This window comes from Gobio gobio, assembly GCF_949357685.1.
Source record: "Gobio gobio genome assembly, chromosome: 20".
Classification (NCBI taxonomy): domain Eukaryota; kingdom Metazoa; phylum Chordata; class Actinopteri; order Cypriniformes; family Gobionidae; genus Gobio; species Gobio gobio.
In genome coordinates this window covers 6,506,778-6,528,358 of record NC_137113.1, presented here as the reverse complement: position 1 = coordinate 6,528,358, position 21,581 = coordinate 6,506,778, and the positions used below count along the sequence as shown (strand labels likewise).

Sequence of the window (21,581 nt, the reverse complement as noted above, 5' to 3'; positions counted from 1 at the left end):
TTTTTTTCACAGAAAGTGAACTGCACAGTCTCCTGTGAGGGTTAGGTTTAGGGGCAGGGGCAGTGTAAGGGGATAGAAAATACGGTTTGTACAGTATAAAAACCATTACGCCTATGGAATGTCCTCACATTTCACAAAAACAAACGTGTGTGTGTGTGTGTGTGTGTGTGTGTGTGTGTGTGTGTGTGTGTGAGAGAGAGAGAGAGAGAGAGTGTGTGTATATGTATATGTGTGTGTGTGTGTGTGTGTGTGTGTGTGTGTGTGTGTGTGTGTGTGTGTGTGTGTGTGTGTGTGTGTGTGTGTGTGTGTGTGTGTGTGTGTGTGTGTGTGAGAGAGAGAGAGAGAGAGAGAGAGAGAGAGAGAGAGAGAGAGAGAGAGGGAGAGAGAGTGTGTGTGTGTGTATTAGGTTTCACCCCTTTATATATTTTTTTTCTGCATTTGTGGCTGATTTTATTTGCCAAATGATATACAAATGCTCTCTGTGGCAGTCATACATGTGTGTGTTTCTGTGTGTGTGTGTGTTTCTGTGTGTGTGTGTCAGCATGTGTTTTCTACATTGCATTTGTGCTGAAGGACCAGGCCTTCATTTCTGTGTGAACATTTTCAGATTTATGCTGGAATTATAGATTTTCTTTTTTGGTCAAATGGAAAAAATAAATAAAAAAAATTGCATTTCCCATTCATTTTCAATTGGGGTCATATTGACCCCGAAGACCAGATTAATATATTTTTTTTTTTACATAACTTCAGAACAACCGAATCAAGCCCAGGTTTTTTTGTGTATGTATAGATAGATAATGTAGGAAAAGTCACAAAATTTTATTTCTCTGAGATGAAGGGAACCATTTTTTTTAACTAATGAAAAGTCGATTGGGGTCATATTGACCCCAAGGACCAATTGAGGGTTAAATATGTTTACAATAATTCATAAATAACCTGTTTTTCCACCTCGAAGAAAGAACAAGTGCTATAATTAGATACTTATGCTAAATGCCAGGTGTCATTTTCCTTACTTTACCCGAGGAAAAAAGCCATGCTGTTACACGTGTTGACTTTGAAACAGAGTAGACTTTAAATTATGTAATAAGATTTTTGCGTCAATACATGTTTATTTTAATGCGAACAATTTCAAACATATGCGTCTGCAGTCTGTATACGGTGTGTGTTGTGATGCGATGCAGGTGCAGCGCAAGCTGTTGTGCTTTCACATATGCCGCGTCTGCAGTGCGCAACTGATCCGCGGTTGTACACCACAAATACATCCATTCGTTATTTTTTATTTCAAATCCCTTTTTTTGTTACTGAACATGGCTTGTCAGCTTTGCAATGAGGAATTATAGCTTTACCTGAGGAAAAAAGCCATGTGTTGACTTTGAAACAGAGTAGACTTTAAGTTATGCATCTGTGGTTAAATTACTAGATTTTCCTGTCAATGCATGTTTATTTTAATGCGAACAATGCTGTCACTGCATGGTCTCCTCAAGTGTCAAGTCTGTTATTGACAGTATTCTGTTTTAAATACACTTTACTTTAATGCACTTCACATGCACAATTGTGATACCGCAGCAGTCACTTCACAGCCGAGCTGGGTAGAGTGTAAATAGTTTAGCTCAGCACAGGCTATCCCATAAGATAAAGTGTCGGTGTACATAATACATCAAAATTTACAGTAAAAAAAGAAAAAAAAAGAAAAGGAGTTAATAACATTGCATTACACTGTGCTCTATTTCACTCGCACCTGTAGAATTTGTTATTATCCATATGTAAATGTCATGGAACGATATAAAAATCGTTCAGTAAAACGTTCAAACTTTTACTCATTACACATTATCTTTTGTTTTGGTTGTATTTTTATTTAATGCATTATAAAGTGTAATTAAAACTAAAATAAACATGAAAAAGCGACATGATGTTATGTTCAGGACAATGATAAAATAAAAGATAAATTAATGCCTTGTTCATTTTTTCCGTTAATTCTCAAGGACCCAGTGGCCGATAAAAATAAACAGCCGTCATATATGTTTTATGTTTCATTAACTAAACAAATAAATAAAGGAGGAGCCGTTTCTCTGCATGGATGTTCTTCCTCCATCTTTGGCCTAAAGAGGATTATGGGAAAACCAGATCTCATTAATATTCATGAATTAATTACCATAGCTATTCTTACATGTAAAAAAAGCATTTCTAGATATCTGAAATTGTATTTTTACCAGTGATGGGAATAACGGCGTTACAGATAAACGGCGTTACTAACGGAGTTATTTTTTTCAGTAACGAGTAATCAAACGAATTACTGTTTCTCCCGTTACAACGCCGTTAGCGTTACTGAGGAAAAAAATGCGGCGTTAGTCGCGTTACTATAATTGAGCTCACTGGAGCGCTTTTCATCCGAACAGGCTCTCTGTCAGTCGGACCTGCAACGTGTGTGTGTGTGTGTGTGTGTGTGTGTGCGCGCACCAGCCATGCGCGTTGGGGGTGGGTGCGGTGGTACACATAACTGATGATGATTGGTGGGTGGGAGACAAGGTTGAAGTTGATAGGTTGAGTTCACACCTATTTTTTTTCATGGTCTATGGTTCGCAGACACACACACACACACACACACACACACACACACACACACACACACACACACCTATGACGCACAAGCATATGCACATTCAGCGATGGTCCAACGACTTCAAAGGTAGCTTTCGCAAACTGGAAGTATAAGCGCTACTTTTCCCTCGTTGAGGTGAAAGGTAAGAATATTTAAGTAACGTGCAACTTATGCCCAGGAAGAAAGAGTCTCTCCACGCCGGTGGCAAGTGATTCTGAAGCGCCTCATCATCATATGCCACAAAATTAGTGGCTAAAAACCCAGGTGATGACGTGAGCTCCACTATCAAAGGAAAGTATAGTACTGATAATATTTACACAATATTTGTCTCTCACATTGTCCCACAGCAACATTACAATAGTGCACATCAATGTACAATGTTTTATAATAATAATTTATTCTATTTAGTGTCCAATTAATTCATTTAACATAATATATTGGGGGCATCCAAGTTATTTGACATATTTGAACATTTGGGGGAAAAAAAGTAACGCAGTAATTACTTTCCCTGGTAATTAGTTACTTTTATAATGATGTAACTCAGTTACTAACTCAGTTACTATTTGTAAGAAGTAACTAGTAACTATAACTAATTACTTTTTTAAAGTAACGTGCCCAACACTGATTTTTACTAGTTAAAATATTATTTAAGATATCAGCAATTCTATTTCCACTAGTTGCAAGGGCAATTTCAGATATCAACTGCCTTTGCTGATATCAATAATTATATTGTTACTAGTAAAAACGCGGATTTCTGATATCAAGAATTCAATTGTCACTAGTTGAAATGCCTATTCTTGATATCAACGATTGAATTGTTACTAGTAAAAATGTTCATTTTTGATATCTGAAAATGTATTTGTGATATCAATATAATTCCAGATATCTAAATTGGCTTTCTTACTAGTAACAATCACATTCATGATATCAGAAATGAACATTGTTACTAGTGACAATCAAATTATTGATGTCAAAAATGAACATTATTACTAGTAACAATTCAATTGTTGATATCAAGAATAGATGTTTGCACTAGTAAAAAAGTAATTATTGATATCAGAAATTAGCATTTTTACTAGTAAGAATTGTATTTCTGATATCTGAAATTGGAATTTCTACTAGTAAGAAATCAATTGTTGATATCAAGAATTGATTTTGAATGGCCGTCTATGGGGACATTTCACTAGTGAAAATACAATTACTGATATCAAGAATTAGAGTTTTCACTAGTGGAAATTCAATTCTTGATATCAAAATGAGCATTTTAACTAGTGAAAATTGAATTGTTGATATCAAGAATTAATGTTGTTACTAGTGGAATGTAATTTGTGATATCAAAAATGGTCATTGTTACTAGTGGAAATCTAATTCCTGATATCAAGAATTAACATTTTAACTAGTGAAAATTGAATTGTTGATATCACAAATACATATCCTGCGATTGATTAAAAGTTAAAACGGCTTGCCTATTGCCATTCCCATTGTATAAATTGTTGATATCAAGAATAATATTTTTTACTAGTTGAAATTTAATTCTTGATATCAACAATTCGATTTCTGCGAGTGATGATGTCATTGTTGATATCAAGAATTAACATTTTTACTAGTGAAAATATAATTTCTGATATCAAAAATTGCCATTGTTACTAGTCGAAATCTAATTTCTGATATCATTAATTAACTTTGTTGATATCACAAATACATATCCTGCAAATTAATAAAAGTTAAAACGGCTTGCCATAAAAACGCGGATTTCTGATATCAAGAATTCAATTGTCACTAGTTGAAATGCCTATTCTTGATATCAACAATTGAATTGTTACTAGTAAAAATGTTCATTTTTGATATCTGAAAATGTATTTGTGATATCAATAGAATTCCAGATATCTAAAATGGCTTTCTTACTAGTAACAATCACATTCATGATATCAGAAATGAACATTGTTACTAGTGACAATCAAATTATTGATGTCAAAAATGAACATTATTACTAGTAACAATTCAATTGTTGATATCAAGAATAGATGTTTGCACTAGTAAAAAAGTAATTATTGATATCAGAAATTAGCATTTTTACTAGTAAGAATTGTATTTCTGATATCTGAAATTGGAATTTCTACTAGTAAGAAATCAATTGTTGATATCAAGAATTGATTTTGAATGGCCGCCTATGGGGACATTTCACTAGTGAAAATACAATTACTGATATCAAGAATTAGAGTTTTCACTAGTGGAAATTCAATTCTTGATATCAAAATGAGCATTTTAACTAGTGAAAATTGAATTGTTGATATCACAAATACATATCCTGCGATTGATTAAAAGTTAAAACGGCTTGCCTATTGCCATTCCCATTGTATAAATTGTTGATATCAAGAATAATATTTTTTACTAGTTGAAATTTAATTCTTGATATCAACAATTCGATTTCTGCGAGTGATGATGTCATTGTTGATATCAAGAATTAACATTTTTACTAGTGAAAATATAATTTCTGATATCAAAAATTGCCATTGTTACTAGTCGAAATCTAATTTCTGATATCATTAATTAACTTTGTTGATATCACAAATACATATCCTGCGAATTAATAAAAGTTAAAACGGCTTGCCATACTCCTGCTTATAAAAAACAGTTCTGTTCTGTGGGAAGGCTATGAAAACGTCCCCTGCACAGCCTGGAACATAACATTTATTTCCATGATCTGCCATTTTCGCTATCCTCACGTGACGCTTGTTTCTTCACAATACCTGCAGAACTCCCGATGATTCGGCTGTGCAGTTCGGCCTGGCCTTGAACATGTGCTGGCATATGCAAATTTTGTGGGCGTACATATTAATGATCCCGACGGTTGCGTCACACTCTGTGTTATGTTGAGATTGTCACCTGTTCTTCCGTGGTGTTTTTCACAAACGAGATTTACATTTGAAGGAGGAAGCAATGGTGTTTGTGACTCACTGTATGTGATGTCCATGTACTGAACTCTTGTTATTCAACTATGCCAAGGTTAATTACATTTTTCATTCAAGGGCACCTTAAACAAAACACTCTCCTCTCCTATTGCACAAATTACAAACTGACAGAACAGAAAGCATAACCATGATGAATCTGTTATGACACAGCTGATTACACTTCTGACAAGTTGAACAGCTGATGTTGTTGTTCTTCTCTCTGAAGGGTATCAGGACTTTCCAGTTTCAAGAACCATGAAACTATTTGGCTCAAATTATATGGGAAAGCCCGTTCTAATCAGACCAACAGGATGATTGGTGGCTAGAGATTTGTTTATGATCTAAAATCAGGTCAGGGGAGTGATACAGCATAAACACTAATGTTGTCATAAGTAGAACAGTCCTTAACATAAATCAGATATGACGCTAATGATTTTATCCATCTGGAACACTTAGATCGTGATCTCTGAGACATTGAAAATAAAAAACGTGGATGAATTGCACACATTAGGACCACACACTTAAGAGTATTTAAGTAAGGGTATTTGGTGACGCGGTCTTGCACGTTTACCTCAAGCTTATTAAGAGCCAGTCGGATTCCTGTAGCTCTCTTCCCATCAGCCCCGGCGAGAACCTCCACGGGACTGCGAAAGAAGCGGAAACCCCAGCACTTTCCCAATTTATCCTCTCTTCCTTCCTTTACAGCCTTCATCATTAACTCCGTCAGTCTTTTTCTCGGCCTGGGAAGGTCTAATTAGCGCGCACACACACACACACACACACACACACACACACACACACACACACACACACACACACACACACGCTGAGTTCCCATGCATAATGATTTTGTACAAACAGTTTTTTTACCCCCTTACACTAACCCTACCTATCACAGAAAAAAATTATGCATTTTTACATTAAAAAAAAGTAATTTAGTATGATTTATAAGCTGTTTTCCACATGGGGACCAACAAATGTCCCCACAAGAAAAATTCCTGGTATTACTATCCTTTTGGAGACATTTGGCCCTAATAAATGTAGGGTTTACCAGGTGCATTCAAACACACACAGACACACACACACACACACACACACACACACACTCTCCCACTCCCACTCATCATTATGAGGAGGAGATGTATTATTACATTTTTAATTAAAAATCATTTAATACACACACACACACACACACACACACACACACACACACACACACACATTGAAAGACTGTTATGCCCTAGATCACTAAGTCTCAAACATGCAAAGAGTGCTACTAATGGCCCGTATGCAAATGATCTGTAAACTTTCATTTTAAGAAGGCAACGAGAAGTAAAAGTCCCTTAATGTACCAGACGGAATGCTGTCATGTAATTCCCCACAACATCAGGTTTACAAAGATGTGGAGGACAAGATAAGGTTTTAAAATTTATATATATATATATATATATATATATATATATATATATATATATATATATATATATATATATATATATATATATATATATATATATATATATATATATATAAAACCATCAGCAGTAAAAATCAAAAGACTATAAAAGAAGGTTCAAGAACATTTTTATATACGTTTATACTTTCAAAGTTGAATATACAGTGTTTGATGTCAGTCTCTTCTGCTCATCAAGGCTGAATTTATTTGATCAAACAAGCAGTTCAACTGTGATATTGTGAAATATGATTGCAATTTAAAATACCTGTTTTTGATTGTAATATATTGTAACGTGTCATTTATTCCTGTGATCAAAGCTGTATTTTCAGCATCATTACTCCAGTCTTCAGTGTCACATGCTCCTTCAGAAATCATTCTAATACGATGATTTGCTGCTCAAGAAACATTTCTGATTATTATCAATGTATCAATGTTGAAAACAGCTGAGCTGCTTCATATTTTCTTGGAAATCTTGATACATTTTTGAATGAATAGAAAAAAATGGAAAGTTCAAGAGAACAGTATTAATTTGAAATAGAAATCTTTTGTGACATTATAAATGTCTTTACTGCCACTTTTGATCAAATTAACACATACTTGCTGATTAAACATATTAATAAATATTAATATTAATACAAAAATCTAACTGACCCAAAACCATCAAATGGTAGTATGCTAAAAAAAAATTGCCCCAACCTGGAACTATTACAAAAACAGCATCATGTCAAAAGTTTGGAGGAATGATAATTTTTTCTGTTTCCTGTTTTTCTTGTTCTCAAAAAACTATAAACATCTTCCTGTATCCGTTGAGCAAATGAACCCACATCATAATTCTTTGCTTGAAATAGAAATACACACACACACACACACACACACACATGTATTTTGTTATCAGCTCTAGACTAGACTCCTGCTTATAAAAAACAGTTCAAAGTGTTTGTCTTTTTGTCTTGTGTAGATCCTGGAAGTGCATGAGAAAATAAGTCTGGAAAAGATTACTGGTGACAAGTAAAAGACCAAACAGAATTAAAACTGTCAGTTTAGCCTGGAAACCAGGCAGGAATTGTTTCATACTTATATTTTCCACACAACAAAAACGGCACTATAAAAGCAGTCAATGTGCCTTATTAATAGGGCTGGGTATTGACAAATTTCACTATTCGATTCGATTTCCATTCACAAGATTTCGATTCGATTCAAATTTCGATTAGATTCAATATCGATTATTGTGGATATATATCAGATAGAGTACATGGCAAATTTTCTTAAAGGGGGGGATTCACACTCAGTTTCAGTCAATCTCATGTCAATCTTGAGTACCTATAGAGTAGTATTGCATCCTTCATATCTCTGAAAAGTCTTTAGTTTTATTATATTTATAAAAGAAAGATAGGCTGTACTGATTCTTCCCGAATAAAACCGAGCGGATGGAGGCGAATCGTGTGGGCGGAGCTAAAGAATCCAGAACGCGCACAGCTATTGCATTGAGAGCGTCTGAAAGCTGTGACATCATTAAACGTTTGGGAAAAAAACATTATCCTAAATAAACCATGGCTATCAATCAGATTCAGCCATACAGTGGGGAGAACAAGTATTTGGGACACTGCCGATTTTGCAGGTTTTCCTACTTACAAAGCATGTTGAGGTCTGTCATTTTTATCATAGGTACACTTCAACTGTGAGAGACGGAATCCAAAAAAATCACATTGTATGATTTTTAAATAATTAATTTGCATTTTATTGCATGACATAAGTATTTGATCACCTACCCTCCAGTAAGAATTCGGGCTCTCACAGACCTGTTAGTTTTTCTTTAAGAAGCCCTCCTGTTCTCCACTCATTACCTGTATTAACTGCACCTGTTTGAACTCGTTACCTGTATAAAAGACACCTGTCCACACACTCAATCAAACAGACTCCAACCTCTCCACAATGGCCAAGACCAGAAATCTGTGTAAGAACATCCGGGATAAAATTGTAGACCTGCACAAGGCTGGGATGGGCTACAGGACAATAGGCAAGCAGCTTGGTGAGAAGGCAACAACTGTTGGCGCAATTATTAGAAAATTATGTTCAAGATGACGGTCAATCTCCCTCGGTCTGGGGCACCATCCAAGATCTCACCACGTAGGGCATCAATGATCATGAGGAAGGTGAGGGATCAGCCCAGAACTACACGGCAGGACCTGGTCAATGACCTGAAGAGAGCTGGGACCACAGTCTCAAAGAAAACCATTAGTAACACACTACGCCGTCATGTATTAAAATCCTGCAGCGCACGCAAGGTCCCCCTGCTCAAGCCAGCACATGTCCAGACCCGTCTGAAGTTTGCCAAAGACCATCTGGATGATCCAGAGGAGGAATGGGAGAAGGTCATGTGGTCTGATGAGACAAAAATAGAGCTTTTTGGTCTAAACTCCACTCGCCATGTTTGGAGGAAGAAGAAGGATGAGTACAACCCCATGAACACCATCCCAACCGTGAAGCATGGAGGTGGAAACATCTTTGGGGATGCTTTTCTGCAAAGGGGACAGGACGACTGCACCGTATTGAGGGGAGGATGAATGGGGCCATGCATTGCGAGATCTTGGCCAACAACCTCCTTCCCCCAGTTAGAGCATTGAAGATGGGTCGTGGGTCTTCCAGCATGACAACGACCCGAAACACACAGCCAGGGCAACTAAGGAGTGGCTCTGTAAGAAGCATCTCAAGGTCCTGGAGTGGCCTAGCCAGTCTCCAGACCTGAACCCAATAGAAAATCTTTGGAGGAGCAGAAAGTCCATATTGCCCAGCGACAGCCCCGAAACCTGAAGGATCTGGAGAAGGTCTGTATGGAGGAGTGGGCCAAAATCCCTGCTGCAGTGTGTGCAAACCTGGTCAAGAACTACAGGAAACGTATGATCTCTGTAATTGCAAACAAAGGTTTCTCTACCAAATATTAAGTTCTGCTTTTCTGATGTATCAAATACTTATGTCATGCAATAAAATGCAAATGAATTACTTAAAAATCATACAATGTGATTTTCTGGATTTTTGTTTTAGATTCCGTCTCTCACAGTTGAAGAGTACCTATGATAAAAATGACAGACCTCTAGATGCTTTGTAAGTGAGCAACACACTTCTTTGGTGACATTGTTGATTTCTTGAAGTCCTGTGACCTATGCAGTGCAGCCGACGACTTCCCTAAAGCCGAGCAAATCGCGTTGATGGGCATACTGCTTTTGCTCTCTCGCTCTGGTCGACGGGTGCACGCGCCCTTCCGGGAGAAAAAAACTTTCCGAAACTTGTGAGAAACTGGAAGGAGTATTTTTGGCACAGAAATACTACATCAAACGTCAAACTTAATTTTTTAAACTTTGTCCATGTTTAGCATTGGGAATCCAAGTCTTTAGCAGTATAAAAAACAATAGCATTAAATGTCGATGTTTACAGTGATTAAATAAACTTACATTGACATAACATAAACTTACACAAGTCCTCGGTCCACCCGTGCTCATATTATCAGCACAGCATCAGCTGTCTGAGAGAAACAGTTCGGTTCAGACGGTGCTGTCACGCATGCTCACTTTGCTCAGTCTCTCAGCTCATCGGTTCTCAGTACCGAACATGTCCGAAAGAAACGGTTCTCGATTCTGTACTGATGATCCGAGAACCGCTGAAACCCGTTCCTGACTCGAGAACCGCTGTATCAGTGTATAAGTGTGCTGAGCTGAGAACTGCTGCAGCTGAATAGTCTATATCAAAACTACTGTTTTGATTAATACATTTTAAGATTTATATCAATTTATTTAGAAATTAAATAGGCTGTTCCTGAAAATATAATTATTGATATAACAAATACATGTTTAGTTTGACCGTTTTACAATGCATTGTGTTTCCAAACTTTAAAATAATGATAAGACAGCAATTATGTGATGGACATGTTTCAAACATTATTCATTTTATACTAGGGCTTGGCAAATTAACGCGTTCACGCAGGCGATTCATTTTTAAAAATATTTAACGCAAATAACGCAGCGTCCGTTTTTATATCCATTTTTGCTTAGCGTTGCATGATCACGCTCCTATTCATGTAAATGCTCCCAAGCACGACAAGACACAAGAGAACGCGCTGTATGCCAATGTCCTGTCTGTGTGTGTGTGTGTGTCACACACTCGACGCACAGACAGACTAGCGGCAGTTTCCTGCTCACATCGAGTCCTCTTTTGCTCTTAAACAAACAATAACAACAACACAGAGGATTTTGAGTATTCTCATATTAGGAGTCTTAAATTAGTTAAATAACGTCTTAAAGGAACTTAAAGAGTTGTGAGGAAATGAGATGCGCGGGACAGTGCATGAGATCCGCATCATGTTCGTCAGCGGCCGCTCTTAAAGTGACAGGAGCTCTGATGATGCCTGTCATTAATGTTCATCACAGAACAACGGGAACACAGAAAATTGTAGCTTTAATGATGATTAATCTATATTTCATTTATTATTTATGCAGTTAAGAAAGGTGTTTGATAACTATTACATTTCTGTTTATGTCTAACAGGGAAGGCCACAGGTAAAAATAACATTTATTATAATGGGTTTATGTAAAGATTGTTTTAAGTTCACTTAAAGGAAATGTATGTAAGATTGTGGCCAAAACTGGTACTGCAATCACTTTCAAATTACTGTAGAGCAGTGTATCCAAATGGTTATTTTTTATCCAAAAAGTTTGTAGCTGCAGCTGTGGTAAATAGAGCAGAACTGGCAACCCGGGGGCCGAAACACTACTGACTTCGTGATTAGTAGACAGGTGGAGGGTGGCGCTTCAGGCCAAAACACAACCTGTCAACATCAACATCAGTTGAGGGCTGCAACTTCACTTTTAAAATGACAATATCCTGGCCGGACAACTGTTGTCAGTGATATAAATATTTGAAATTAACATGATTTCTTAATGTCTAGTGACATATCAGTAGGGTTGGGAATCGTGAGAAATTTTCCGGTTCCGGTTCCGGTTCCGGTTCCGCCTAACGATTCCGGTTCCGATTCCGGTTCCATTAAAATTATTAAACAAATAGTGGTAAAGGAAAAAGGCACAATACGCAACTCAAACAATCCATTTTGTGTTTATTACTTGCTCTAAAATTTATTTACAGGTTGGCAATGTCAAAAAAGTCCTGTACTGTACATATATTACAGTATTAATTAAGCCATTCTTGCAACACATTTTTTTTCAAATGAACACCTCTGAAATTGTCTTATTTTATCTCTCTGTCTCTGAATAAAACCAAGTTATAAATTATATTTATTAGTTATATTTATTAATTAGTTATATATTAATTTAATAGTAATTCAGTTATTCAGTGAACTTGTAAATAATAAATTGCAATTCAGCATTACAAAGGTAATTGTGCCTAAACGCTTACCTAAACCATGGTGACTCAACGGTTGACAAATATATATATATATATATATATATATATATATATATATATATATATATATATATATATATATATATATATATATATATATATATATATATATATATATATATATATATATATATATATATGCCTTTCACTATAAATCTGGTATAAGCCCTGAGGCACTCTGTGCTGTAGCAAATGTTTTGTCAAATTGCTAGTGCAGCCTCCTTTGCATGTTATTAACTTTTCACGTGTTACATTTTGCTTCATTATCATTCATTCTTTGGAAATGAATCCATACTTGTGACTTTCTCTTCGCTATGCTGGTGGTCAACGAGAAAATATCTGACGCAAAACCGTAAATGTGTAGCGCGAGGGCTTTCAGTGCTGAACTGCGTTGCCCTCCTGGAAGCGGCAGGCAACGTAATTAATATTCATGATGAGGTGAGCCAGGGTTGCCAGGTTTTCACAACAAAACCCGCACAATTGCACACTCGTTTCAACCCGCGGACATGAAACACAGCACGCGGCAACAGTGGAAAACGGGAAAGCGGGAAAATCACGGAGTTGGCAACACTGGCTGTCACTCGCTATGAAAGGATTCGCTTCCAGCGCTTCGCACACACATTGCACCAGAACCGTTTTCGGAACCGAAACTTAGGAATTTCGCGCGGTTCTGGTATTTTTCAAAAATCAGTTTCGGTTCTGCATAAGAACCGGTTCTCGGTTCCCAACCCTACATATCAGGGCGATTTTATGATTAATTGAAATACATTTCCTTTAAATTAAAAGTTGTTTTTCTAAAGCCTAATAAATGTTGAAATTGGGAGCTTTCAGTTATACTGTAATGTAACGTCATTAATGTTTCATAGAGACTTTAGAATCAGTGATACTGGCCTTCATTCATAAAAAACATTAATTTGGAGAGTAACTGAAATTATTACAATATCAAAATATTAAAAACTTAAAATATTAAAAACTTGCGATTAATTACAGAAAAAATGCAATTAATGAGTTTTTTTTTTTTTTATCGATGCCCAGCACTATTTTATACACATGAAACCTGCATCTCGTTCCTCTGAACAAATGACACACATTATCAGCTCATCGGTTCTCAGTATCGAACGTGTCCGACAGAAACGGTTCTCGATTCTGTACTGATGATCCGGTTGTACACGCATGCTCAGCTCATCGGTTTTCAGTATCGAACATGTCCGAAAGAAATTCGAGATTCGTTCAGATTCGAGAACTGTTAACTCGAGAACCGCTGTACGTTCGGTAGTACACACGCATGCTCAGTATCAGCTCAGCTGCTCGTGAGTTCTCATCAGTTCTCTCAGCACGTCTACTAGCATATACTTCAGGTTATTAGTTTACTTCTAGTCGGAGGGACTGTCACTCATGTCAGAAAGTTAGTAACTTTAGTATCTTTTGGATCAGCGCTGACTCGAGACGCGAACCGTTTAGAACGATTCAGTCCGATTTGGTGAACTGGTTCGACCGGTTCACTAAAAAGAACCGGTTCAAAAGAACGTTTCGTTCGCAAACCGGACATCACTAAGGTGAAAAGCTGTCTCGTGTCATATTGTCATGACAGGGTGTGAGGGTGAAGTTAGGATATAATATGCCAACGCTACATTTACATTACGCCTCCACTCTAGTTTTGCTTTGTATAGAAATAAAACCAATATAACTGTAAAATAAGTGTGTTTTGAGTGTGTGTTACGTGTTAGTGAAGTGCTCCCATTGAGAGTGTGTACGAGTGTGTGTTACATGTTAGTGGACTGCCCAGTGGCAGAGAACTCGTTACGCAGCAGAAGCGTCAGACTTCTATTTTAAAATGTGCGTTCAGCACCACCGCTCCCTATTCACTGAGTACGCACGATCGCAAAATTAATATTGAAAGTAAATGGGAACGCGCACTCAAACGCGATTTCAATACGTTACCACTGTTTGAAAGTGGCTCCCTGAGGCACGCGAATATCTCCCAATATAATCTCATTGTAACCATCTCTTAGCTCTGTATCATGCTTGAAGAAAAATGTGGTCTCTATTTGCACTTTGAATATTGAGTACTTATGGATTATAGTATTATGGTTATTGTTTGCACTTAATCTCTATGATAAATTTGTGGGAAGGAGTTCAGTTAGGAGGTCAAAAGAAGTGATTGTGTATACATTATGTGCAGTTCTGAGGTCTGAAGAGACAATCATACAGGACAGAAGCCAGTCAGTTGTTGTCTTTTACTGCATATCATGGGCGTCGGAAGCAAAAATAATGTGGGTGGGTCCTCAGAATTTTTTTACTAGAGTAGATGCCAATTACATTAAGTACAAGTACAGCTTTACTTGGTAAACGTATAGGTCGGAAAGACAAAATTACGTAAATCGCCATATCATTGAGAGCGATAGTAGTGTAGGGGTAAGACGCACGGCATCTAGTTTTGACACAAATCGACCCGCGGTTCGAGTCCTGCTTTCGCCAAAATTAATCTTCTCCGTTTTGCCATCACATATCAAATCGGAAAGGCATTTATTTTCAATACAAATTAAGAAAATATTAGAAAAGTGGAAATAAAGCGTCTAATATGTGTTTAATAATAAGTGTTTATCGATTAGGGGTAGGTAAACAGACATGTGCTGAATGTTAGAGACGATAAAAGTGAGTGGGTCCAATATCATTGATCGTAAAAAGTGGGTGGGTCTTGTCCCACCCATATACAATGGTTCCGACGCCCGTGCTGCATATGATGATTCATACTCAGAAAGTAGAACTGAAATGACATTCATTACAAGATGATGAGTTAAAACACTTCAAATTCACCTGGAAACAATTTTTCTAGTCATGTATTTCATCATAGGGGATTTCTTAAAAATACTATGTAAAAATCTTGTGTCTCGTCTCGTGAGATAAGTGTCTCGTCACCAGGGGCGCCGCTAGCAATTTTGGGCCCTATGAAAGAATATGATGTTGGGCCCTCTACCACACCAACCTAGCTATCCAAAATCTTTGTCTGCAATTTAATAATACTGACCAATTAAGCTCCGCTCGCTCAACCCAGAATGCCCCAATTGGCTGATGAAACATTGATTAAAATTAAGATACAATTTATCCAAAACAAAACTTACTGAAGTGGTCAATGAATCATGTCTGATCAACTCCATTCATCTTATGATGTGTCCTATCTCATGCTGTTCACTTTTCATAATCGACATATAGACAGAGCGACAACATAGACATAAAAAACCCATATTATAATATTTAAACATAAATATAAAAATAAATACCTTAATGGCTGCAACAATTATAGCACGTCATGTCGGAGTGGGATATGAGTGAACGTAGTTTTACTGGTGAGTGTGAGCGGTTCATGAGTGGAGCGTTTTGCTGGATTTTGCCGGAAATGCGCCATCATTTTTTTATATTTGTAAAGGCCTTTGCACACTTGAGTCCAAAATTCGCATGCAAAATTTTCGCACGTCAAAAAATAAATTCGCCCCCACGTTATAACGTCAATCACGCTTGCACACTGCCTCCGAAAGTTTCGTCCGTCAAAAAAAAAATCGAAACAGGTTCGATTTTCTGCGTTTTTCGCATCCGTTTTTCCCATCTACAGTGCTGATGCCCAACCTAAAACTGCTGGTAATGGTGGTGAATGAATCGCCAGTGCTCAGATACCTACATATACAAATATTATTGTATCAAAAATACTACAAATATTATTATATCACAGCTATAATTATAGCACACCAAGTCCCTGTAAACCGTGTGTGTGTGTGTGTGTGTGTGTGTGTGTGTGTGTGTGTGTGCGTGTGTGCAGATCCCTTTAGACATAGGCTGTCAAGTCTCTGTTCAGGATAAATTGAGTCATGGAAATTGGTGGTCTTCTTTTTAATATGTGGCTCCAGTATCGCTAGCAAAGCATCAAACGGAGTCACTGACATTCTAAAGTAAACTTTGAATCGGCCTGGATAATCCCGCAGTCCTTAATAAGAGGAACTCTCCTTCCTCTCTACGCGATCGCAGAAGTGGATGGACCCAATATTTCCTTTTTCATTTTTTAAGAGAGAGGACAAAACAAATCATCCTCACTACTTGAAGACGGCATTTTGTGTTGTTTTGCGTTTTTTTTCGTAACGCATTCATTAATACGCATCGGACTCAGTGTGCAAGGTCTCTGTGCATGACGAATTTTTCGGATCACGAATACGAAAAAACGCATGCGGAAATTTCGGACTCAGTGTGCAAAGGCCTTAACTCTTTGGTAGATTATACATTTATAATACATTACTACTAGTACTGTTACTACTAATAAAACCGATCTCTGGGGGCCCCAAAAGTGTGTGGGCCCTTAGAATCGTCCTAACTTTCCCCCCCTTAGCTACGCCCCTGCTCGTCACACCCCTACTGAATGGTTTTTCTGAGGTAAATGTGACATTATTGTTTACAAGCTGTTTAACTGATGTCTTTCCACGGTTGAAACACTGATTGGGCGATTACATGTGACATGATACGGGTTTTGGAAAGTTGTAATGCATCTTTTAACACACCTTTAGACATTCATTCGTGTTTATTTCATGCTGTAACTGGTATTAAAGCGGAGGAGATGATCAGTTCACACAAGCTCCGTGCTGCTGCTTCTCTTGAACTATGAATTTTCTTTACATTTCGTAACAAAATGGATGTCATTTGAAATCTGAGACTTTGTTTCATATCAAAAGTAACAAAGCACAAAGATTATTGCGATTTTTTGGATGGGAGGCGCTACAATATTCCATTCATTCATAAACTGAAAACAGGATGACTAATCGATTCTTGGGATTTAAGAATCGATACCGGTTCTTAAAAATGAGAATCGATTAAAATCGAGAAATCAATATTTTTTTACCCAGCCCTACTTATTAAATGATATTATTGATTATTATAATAAATGCATTTATGGCAGTTCTATGTTTTAATTTTTGAGGCCCAACAGCATCATTCCCTGTTCTTTGTCATGTAAGAGTAATAGTACATGTAATAGTAAATGATGGCAGATTTTTATTTTTAGGTGAACTAATCCCTCAATTGTGATGCTTTTACCTTTCAAAGCTTCTGCGACGCCCTCAAAGTCAGCGGGCAGCATGTCAGCTCTGGTGTTCGGCAGATTCACCATCTCTCTGATTTCCTGAAGAGAAAATAAACAGTTCTATTCCCTTATATAGTCATTCCCAGACCTTTCACTTACAACGTCAATAAACAGTACAATTAGTACAAACAGTTTTTTAAAATAAAAAAAACAGGTTCTTCTGCTTTATCTTCAACATTAACACCTATTACATGTCAAATGGCTTTCATTCACTCCAAGGGTGTAAAGCAGGCAGAGTCATACCTTGATGGTACACGCGATTTGAAGAGGCCCTCGCCGGCCTACGATCAAAACCCTTCGCACATTACTGCCCGACAACACTGCCAATGAATTCTGGGTAATATCTGTCTCCTGTAAGAGAACGCCAGAGAGGATAGAAGTTGGATACGCATTACTGCACATACAGTAGGTAAATTAGATTGTGGAAATAAAGGTGGTTTAAAGGGGTCCTTTTAACAACATGTTAAATAAGTCTCTGATGTCCCCAGAGTGTGTATGTGAATTTGAGCTCAACATACCCCACAGATCATTTTTAATAGCATGTTAAAATTGTAATTTTTTGAGGGCGAGCAAAAACACGCTTCAGTAACGGTGGTCCTAATTTTGTTGATTTTGCAACGTTAAATAATACTTATAAAATCAACTGGTTGAGGAATTACTTTTTGTATATATATATAGAGTATGTCTTTTCTCAGTTGGGAGGTTTGAATTTTCTGTTGATGTGTAACTTGAGCATTGGGAAGATCCCTGTTGCTCTCTCTAATTACCACAATCAAGCACTATTAGCGTGGTCTATGATTTTCAAACAATTTTTCTCCAACTAACTACTTCATGTGGAATAATAAGAATATCTGTTATAATTACCAGTACCAGCTCAACTTGACTCTGCCCCATCAAGCTCTCGCTGGATCCTCTCTTTGGCAACCAAACAAAGGAAACCTCGTCATTGACCACAGCATATTCTTCCGAGTTGCCATAATAGTAATGGGTATAATCACGCAATCTCTGGCCAAACTATTTAAAAATGGCGGGGTTATTCCATAGACCATAAAAAAATATTCAGGATACTCCATCTGGTGCGTGCAATGATGATGCAGTGAATAGGGATGATTCTCTCTGACCAATCAGCAGTCGGCCGTGTTTTCACATCACATTTTAGTATCGCCTCAGCTCGCCCAGAATCTCGCCGGAGGTGATACGAAAAAAAAGTACCTGGAAGCAGGTACAACTTTAACACGAGTCGAGTCGTGCTGGTACTGTGTAGTGGAAAAGCGTCATTATTTACTTATCAAGAATTTCTCTCTCACTTTAATATTCCTGCCAAAACTGTTTACCACTGTATTTGGTGCTATCCCTAACGGTGTCTTTATGCTATTTAAAGGCCATAATACTTTTTTTGACAAGTTCTGAAATGCCTCTCCCAGACCCGGCTGACACGTACAGTCAAGCCCGAAATTATTCATACCCTTGGTAAATATGACTAAAGAAGGTTGTGAAAATAAATCTGCATTGTTAATCCTTTTGATTTTTTGTTTTAAAAATTCTAACCTTTCATTGTAGAATAAGAATTTTAAATGGGGGGAAATCTTATTATGAAATGTTTTTCTCTAATACACATTGCTCACAATTAATCATAGCCTTTTATTCAATAGTTTTTGCAACCTCTTTTTGCCAAGATAACAGCTCTGAGTCTTCTTCTATAATTCCTGATGAGTTTGGAGAACACCTGACCAGAGATCAGAGACCATTCCTCCATACAGAATCTCTCCAGATCCTTCAGATTCCCAGATCCACGTTGGTGCTACACCGATCAACATTTCTAGCCACTTGGGGACAATATTCAGGCTAGGGGAACTCATATTAATGTTGAAAAACCTCATAAAAGGAAAAATTTCATGCCATGGGACCTTTAAGGTCAGGGACGGGGATGGCCATGGCAAAAACTTGGTTTTGTACTCAGTGACACATTTTTGTGTTGATTTTGATGTTTGTTTTGGATCACTGTCCTGTTGGAAGATCCAAACATGGCCCATTATAAGATTTCTAGCTGGGACAGTCAGGTTTACATTTTTTATCTGTTGGTATTTTCTAGAATCCATGATACCATGTATCTGAACAAAATGTCCAGGATCTCTGGAACAAAGATAGGCCCACAACATTAAAGGTCCCGTTCTTCGTGATCCCATTTTTCAAACTTTAGTTAGTGTGTAATGTTGCTGTTAGAGCATAAATAATACCTGTAAAATTATAAAGCTCAAAGTTCAATGCCAAGCGCAATGCCTTTCAAAGCCTACAGCGAACGGCCAGTTTGGACTACATCCCTGTACATCCTGCTTTAATGACGTCAGTAGAACAGTTTGTCGACTAACCTCCGCCCACAAGAATACGCGAAAAAGGGGGCGTGGTCTTGTTGCTCCCTCGTGGAGAAGAGGAAGTGTTGCGTTCGGGTCGGTTCGGTTGCGTTTGTCGCCATGTCGTTCAGACGCTGTTATTTTCATCCCGGAGTCAAATCACCTTTGTTTGGCCTTCAGGGGCTGTAGTTTGAGCGCCATCATCTCCCCGTTATGGTAAGAGGCGTGACCTTTCCAGGCAGCGTGCCCTAAGCTGCTGTCGAATCACAACACGGGAACCGCTGGCACAATCAGAACTCGTTACGTATTTCTGAAGGAGGGACTTCATAGAACGAGGAAATTCTCAGGCCGTTTTGAGGACAGTGAAAACAGCGGTATACAGATAAGTAAATTGTGTGAAAAATACTTAGTTTTTTTACACATGAAACTTGAACACATGTTATATTGCACACTGTAAACACAATCAAAGCTTCAAAAAAACACGAAAAACGGGACCTTTAAAGATACAGCAGAGTATTTCATTTTACACATGGGGTACTTTTTAATCCCTGTGTGCACTAGAGATGCGCGGATGGGCTATTATTTCATCCGCAACCGCATCACAAAACTCATCATCCGTCCGCCATCCATCCGCACCAACGTTTTTGACCAATTTTCAAAACCGCACCCGCGCGCCATCCGCTGATTGGGCGATGCAAGGCGCTGCTGATGACAGCCGCTCTCAGAATATCAGCAGTGAACTCGGTCTCCGATCGGCGCACAGGGACAAAAATAAATAAATAGCCTAAATTAAACGCACTGTACCGTACGTTTCATCATTTTCATTGTAGCCTAATAGAAAACGCATTTTGGCACATCATTTCAACATGCTGCTATTTAGCCTACTACTAAATGCCTATTTCACTTTTGAGGTTCACTCACACGTTTGAGGTTTAGCAGCACACTTGTGATGCACCATGTTAGACGTACCCGTCTTGTGGCTGTCATGAACATAAACTGCTTCGCAGGTTTTGCAAATTACATAGCCTGCACTGGTGTCATCCTGGTTTACCACTTTGTAAAACTTATTCCAGGCAACACTTTTCTGACCTTCTGATTTCCTTTGTTTTTAATTCTCCTTTTTTGAGTTTGTCACGTAGCCTACCTCCTTCGCCGTCGTTGCCATCTCTGATAAAAACAAGCAGTCGATCTGCATAGACTCGACTAGCCATATTACTGCCAAATGAAAATTTGACTAAGTGTGCTCGATTTTTTTGGATGTAGGAATAGTCAGATAACAATATTTAACAATGTACACATATATTTTTAATATGATTGGTTCAACCGCCCGCCATCCGCCCGATCCACGGTTTATCTGCGGCTTTAACCGCCAACCGTGCATCTCTAGTGTGCACCAAACCCATCTTGAGTGTTTGCTGACAAAAAGCTCTTTTTTTCCTCATCTGACCACAGAACCAGGTCTCGTCTGAAATTCCAGTAGTGTCAGTTACTTTTCAAACGTTCTATGGTCAGATGAGAAGAAAAAAAGAGCTTTTTGTCAGTGGGCCTATCTTTGTTCCAGAGATCCTGGACATGGTATCATGGATTCTAGCAAATAGCAACAGATAAAAAATGTAAACCTGACTGTCCCAGCTAGAAATCTTATAATGGGCCATGTTTGGATCTTCCAACAGGACAGTGATCCAAAACA

At 37.7% G+C, this 21,581-nt stretch overlaps 1 protein-coding gene across 2 annotated transcripts in view; it reads right to left on the bottom strand.

Moving 5' to 3' along the window:
* fdxr (ferredoxin reductase) overlaps positions 1-21,581 on the bottom strand; it is a 59,359-nt gene that overhangs the window by 14,278 nt on the left and 23,500 nt on the right. For both annotated transcript variants that reach the window (XM_079845693.1, XM_079845694.1), the window contains 3 exons: positions 17,784-17,891; positions 17,495-17,579; positions 6,122-6,300 (listed from right to left, as the gene is read on the bottom strand). In XM_079845693.1, coding sequence (XP_079701819.1) covers positions 6,122-6,300; positions 17,495-17,579; positions 17,784-17,891 — 372 coding nt within the window. The remainder of the gene's footprint in view (positions 1-6,121; positions 6,301-17,494; positions 17,580-17,783; positions 17,892-21,581) is intronic.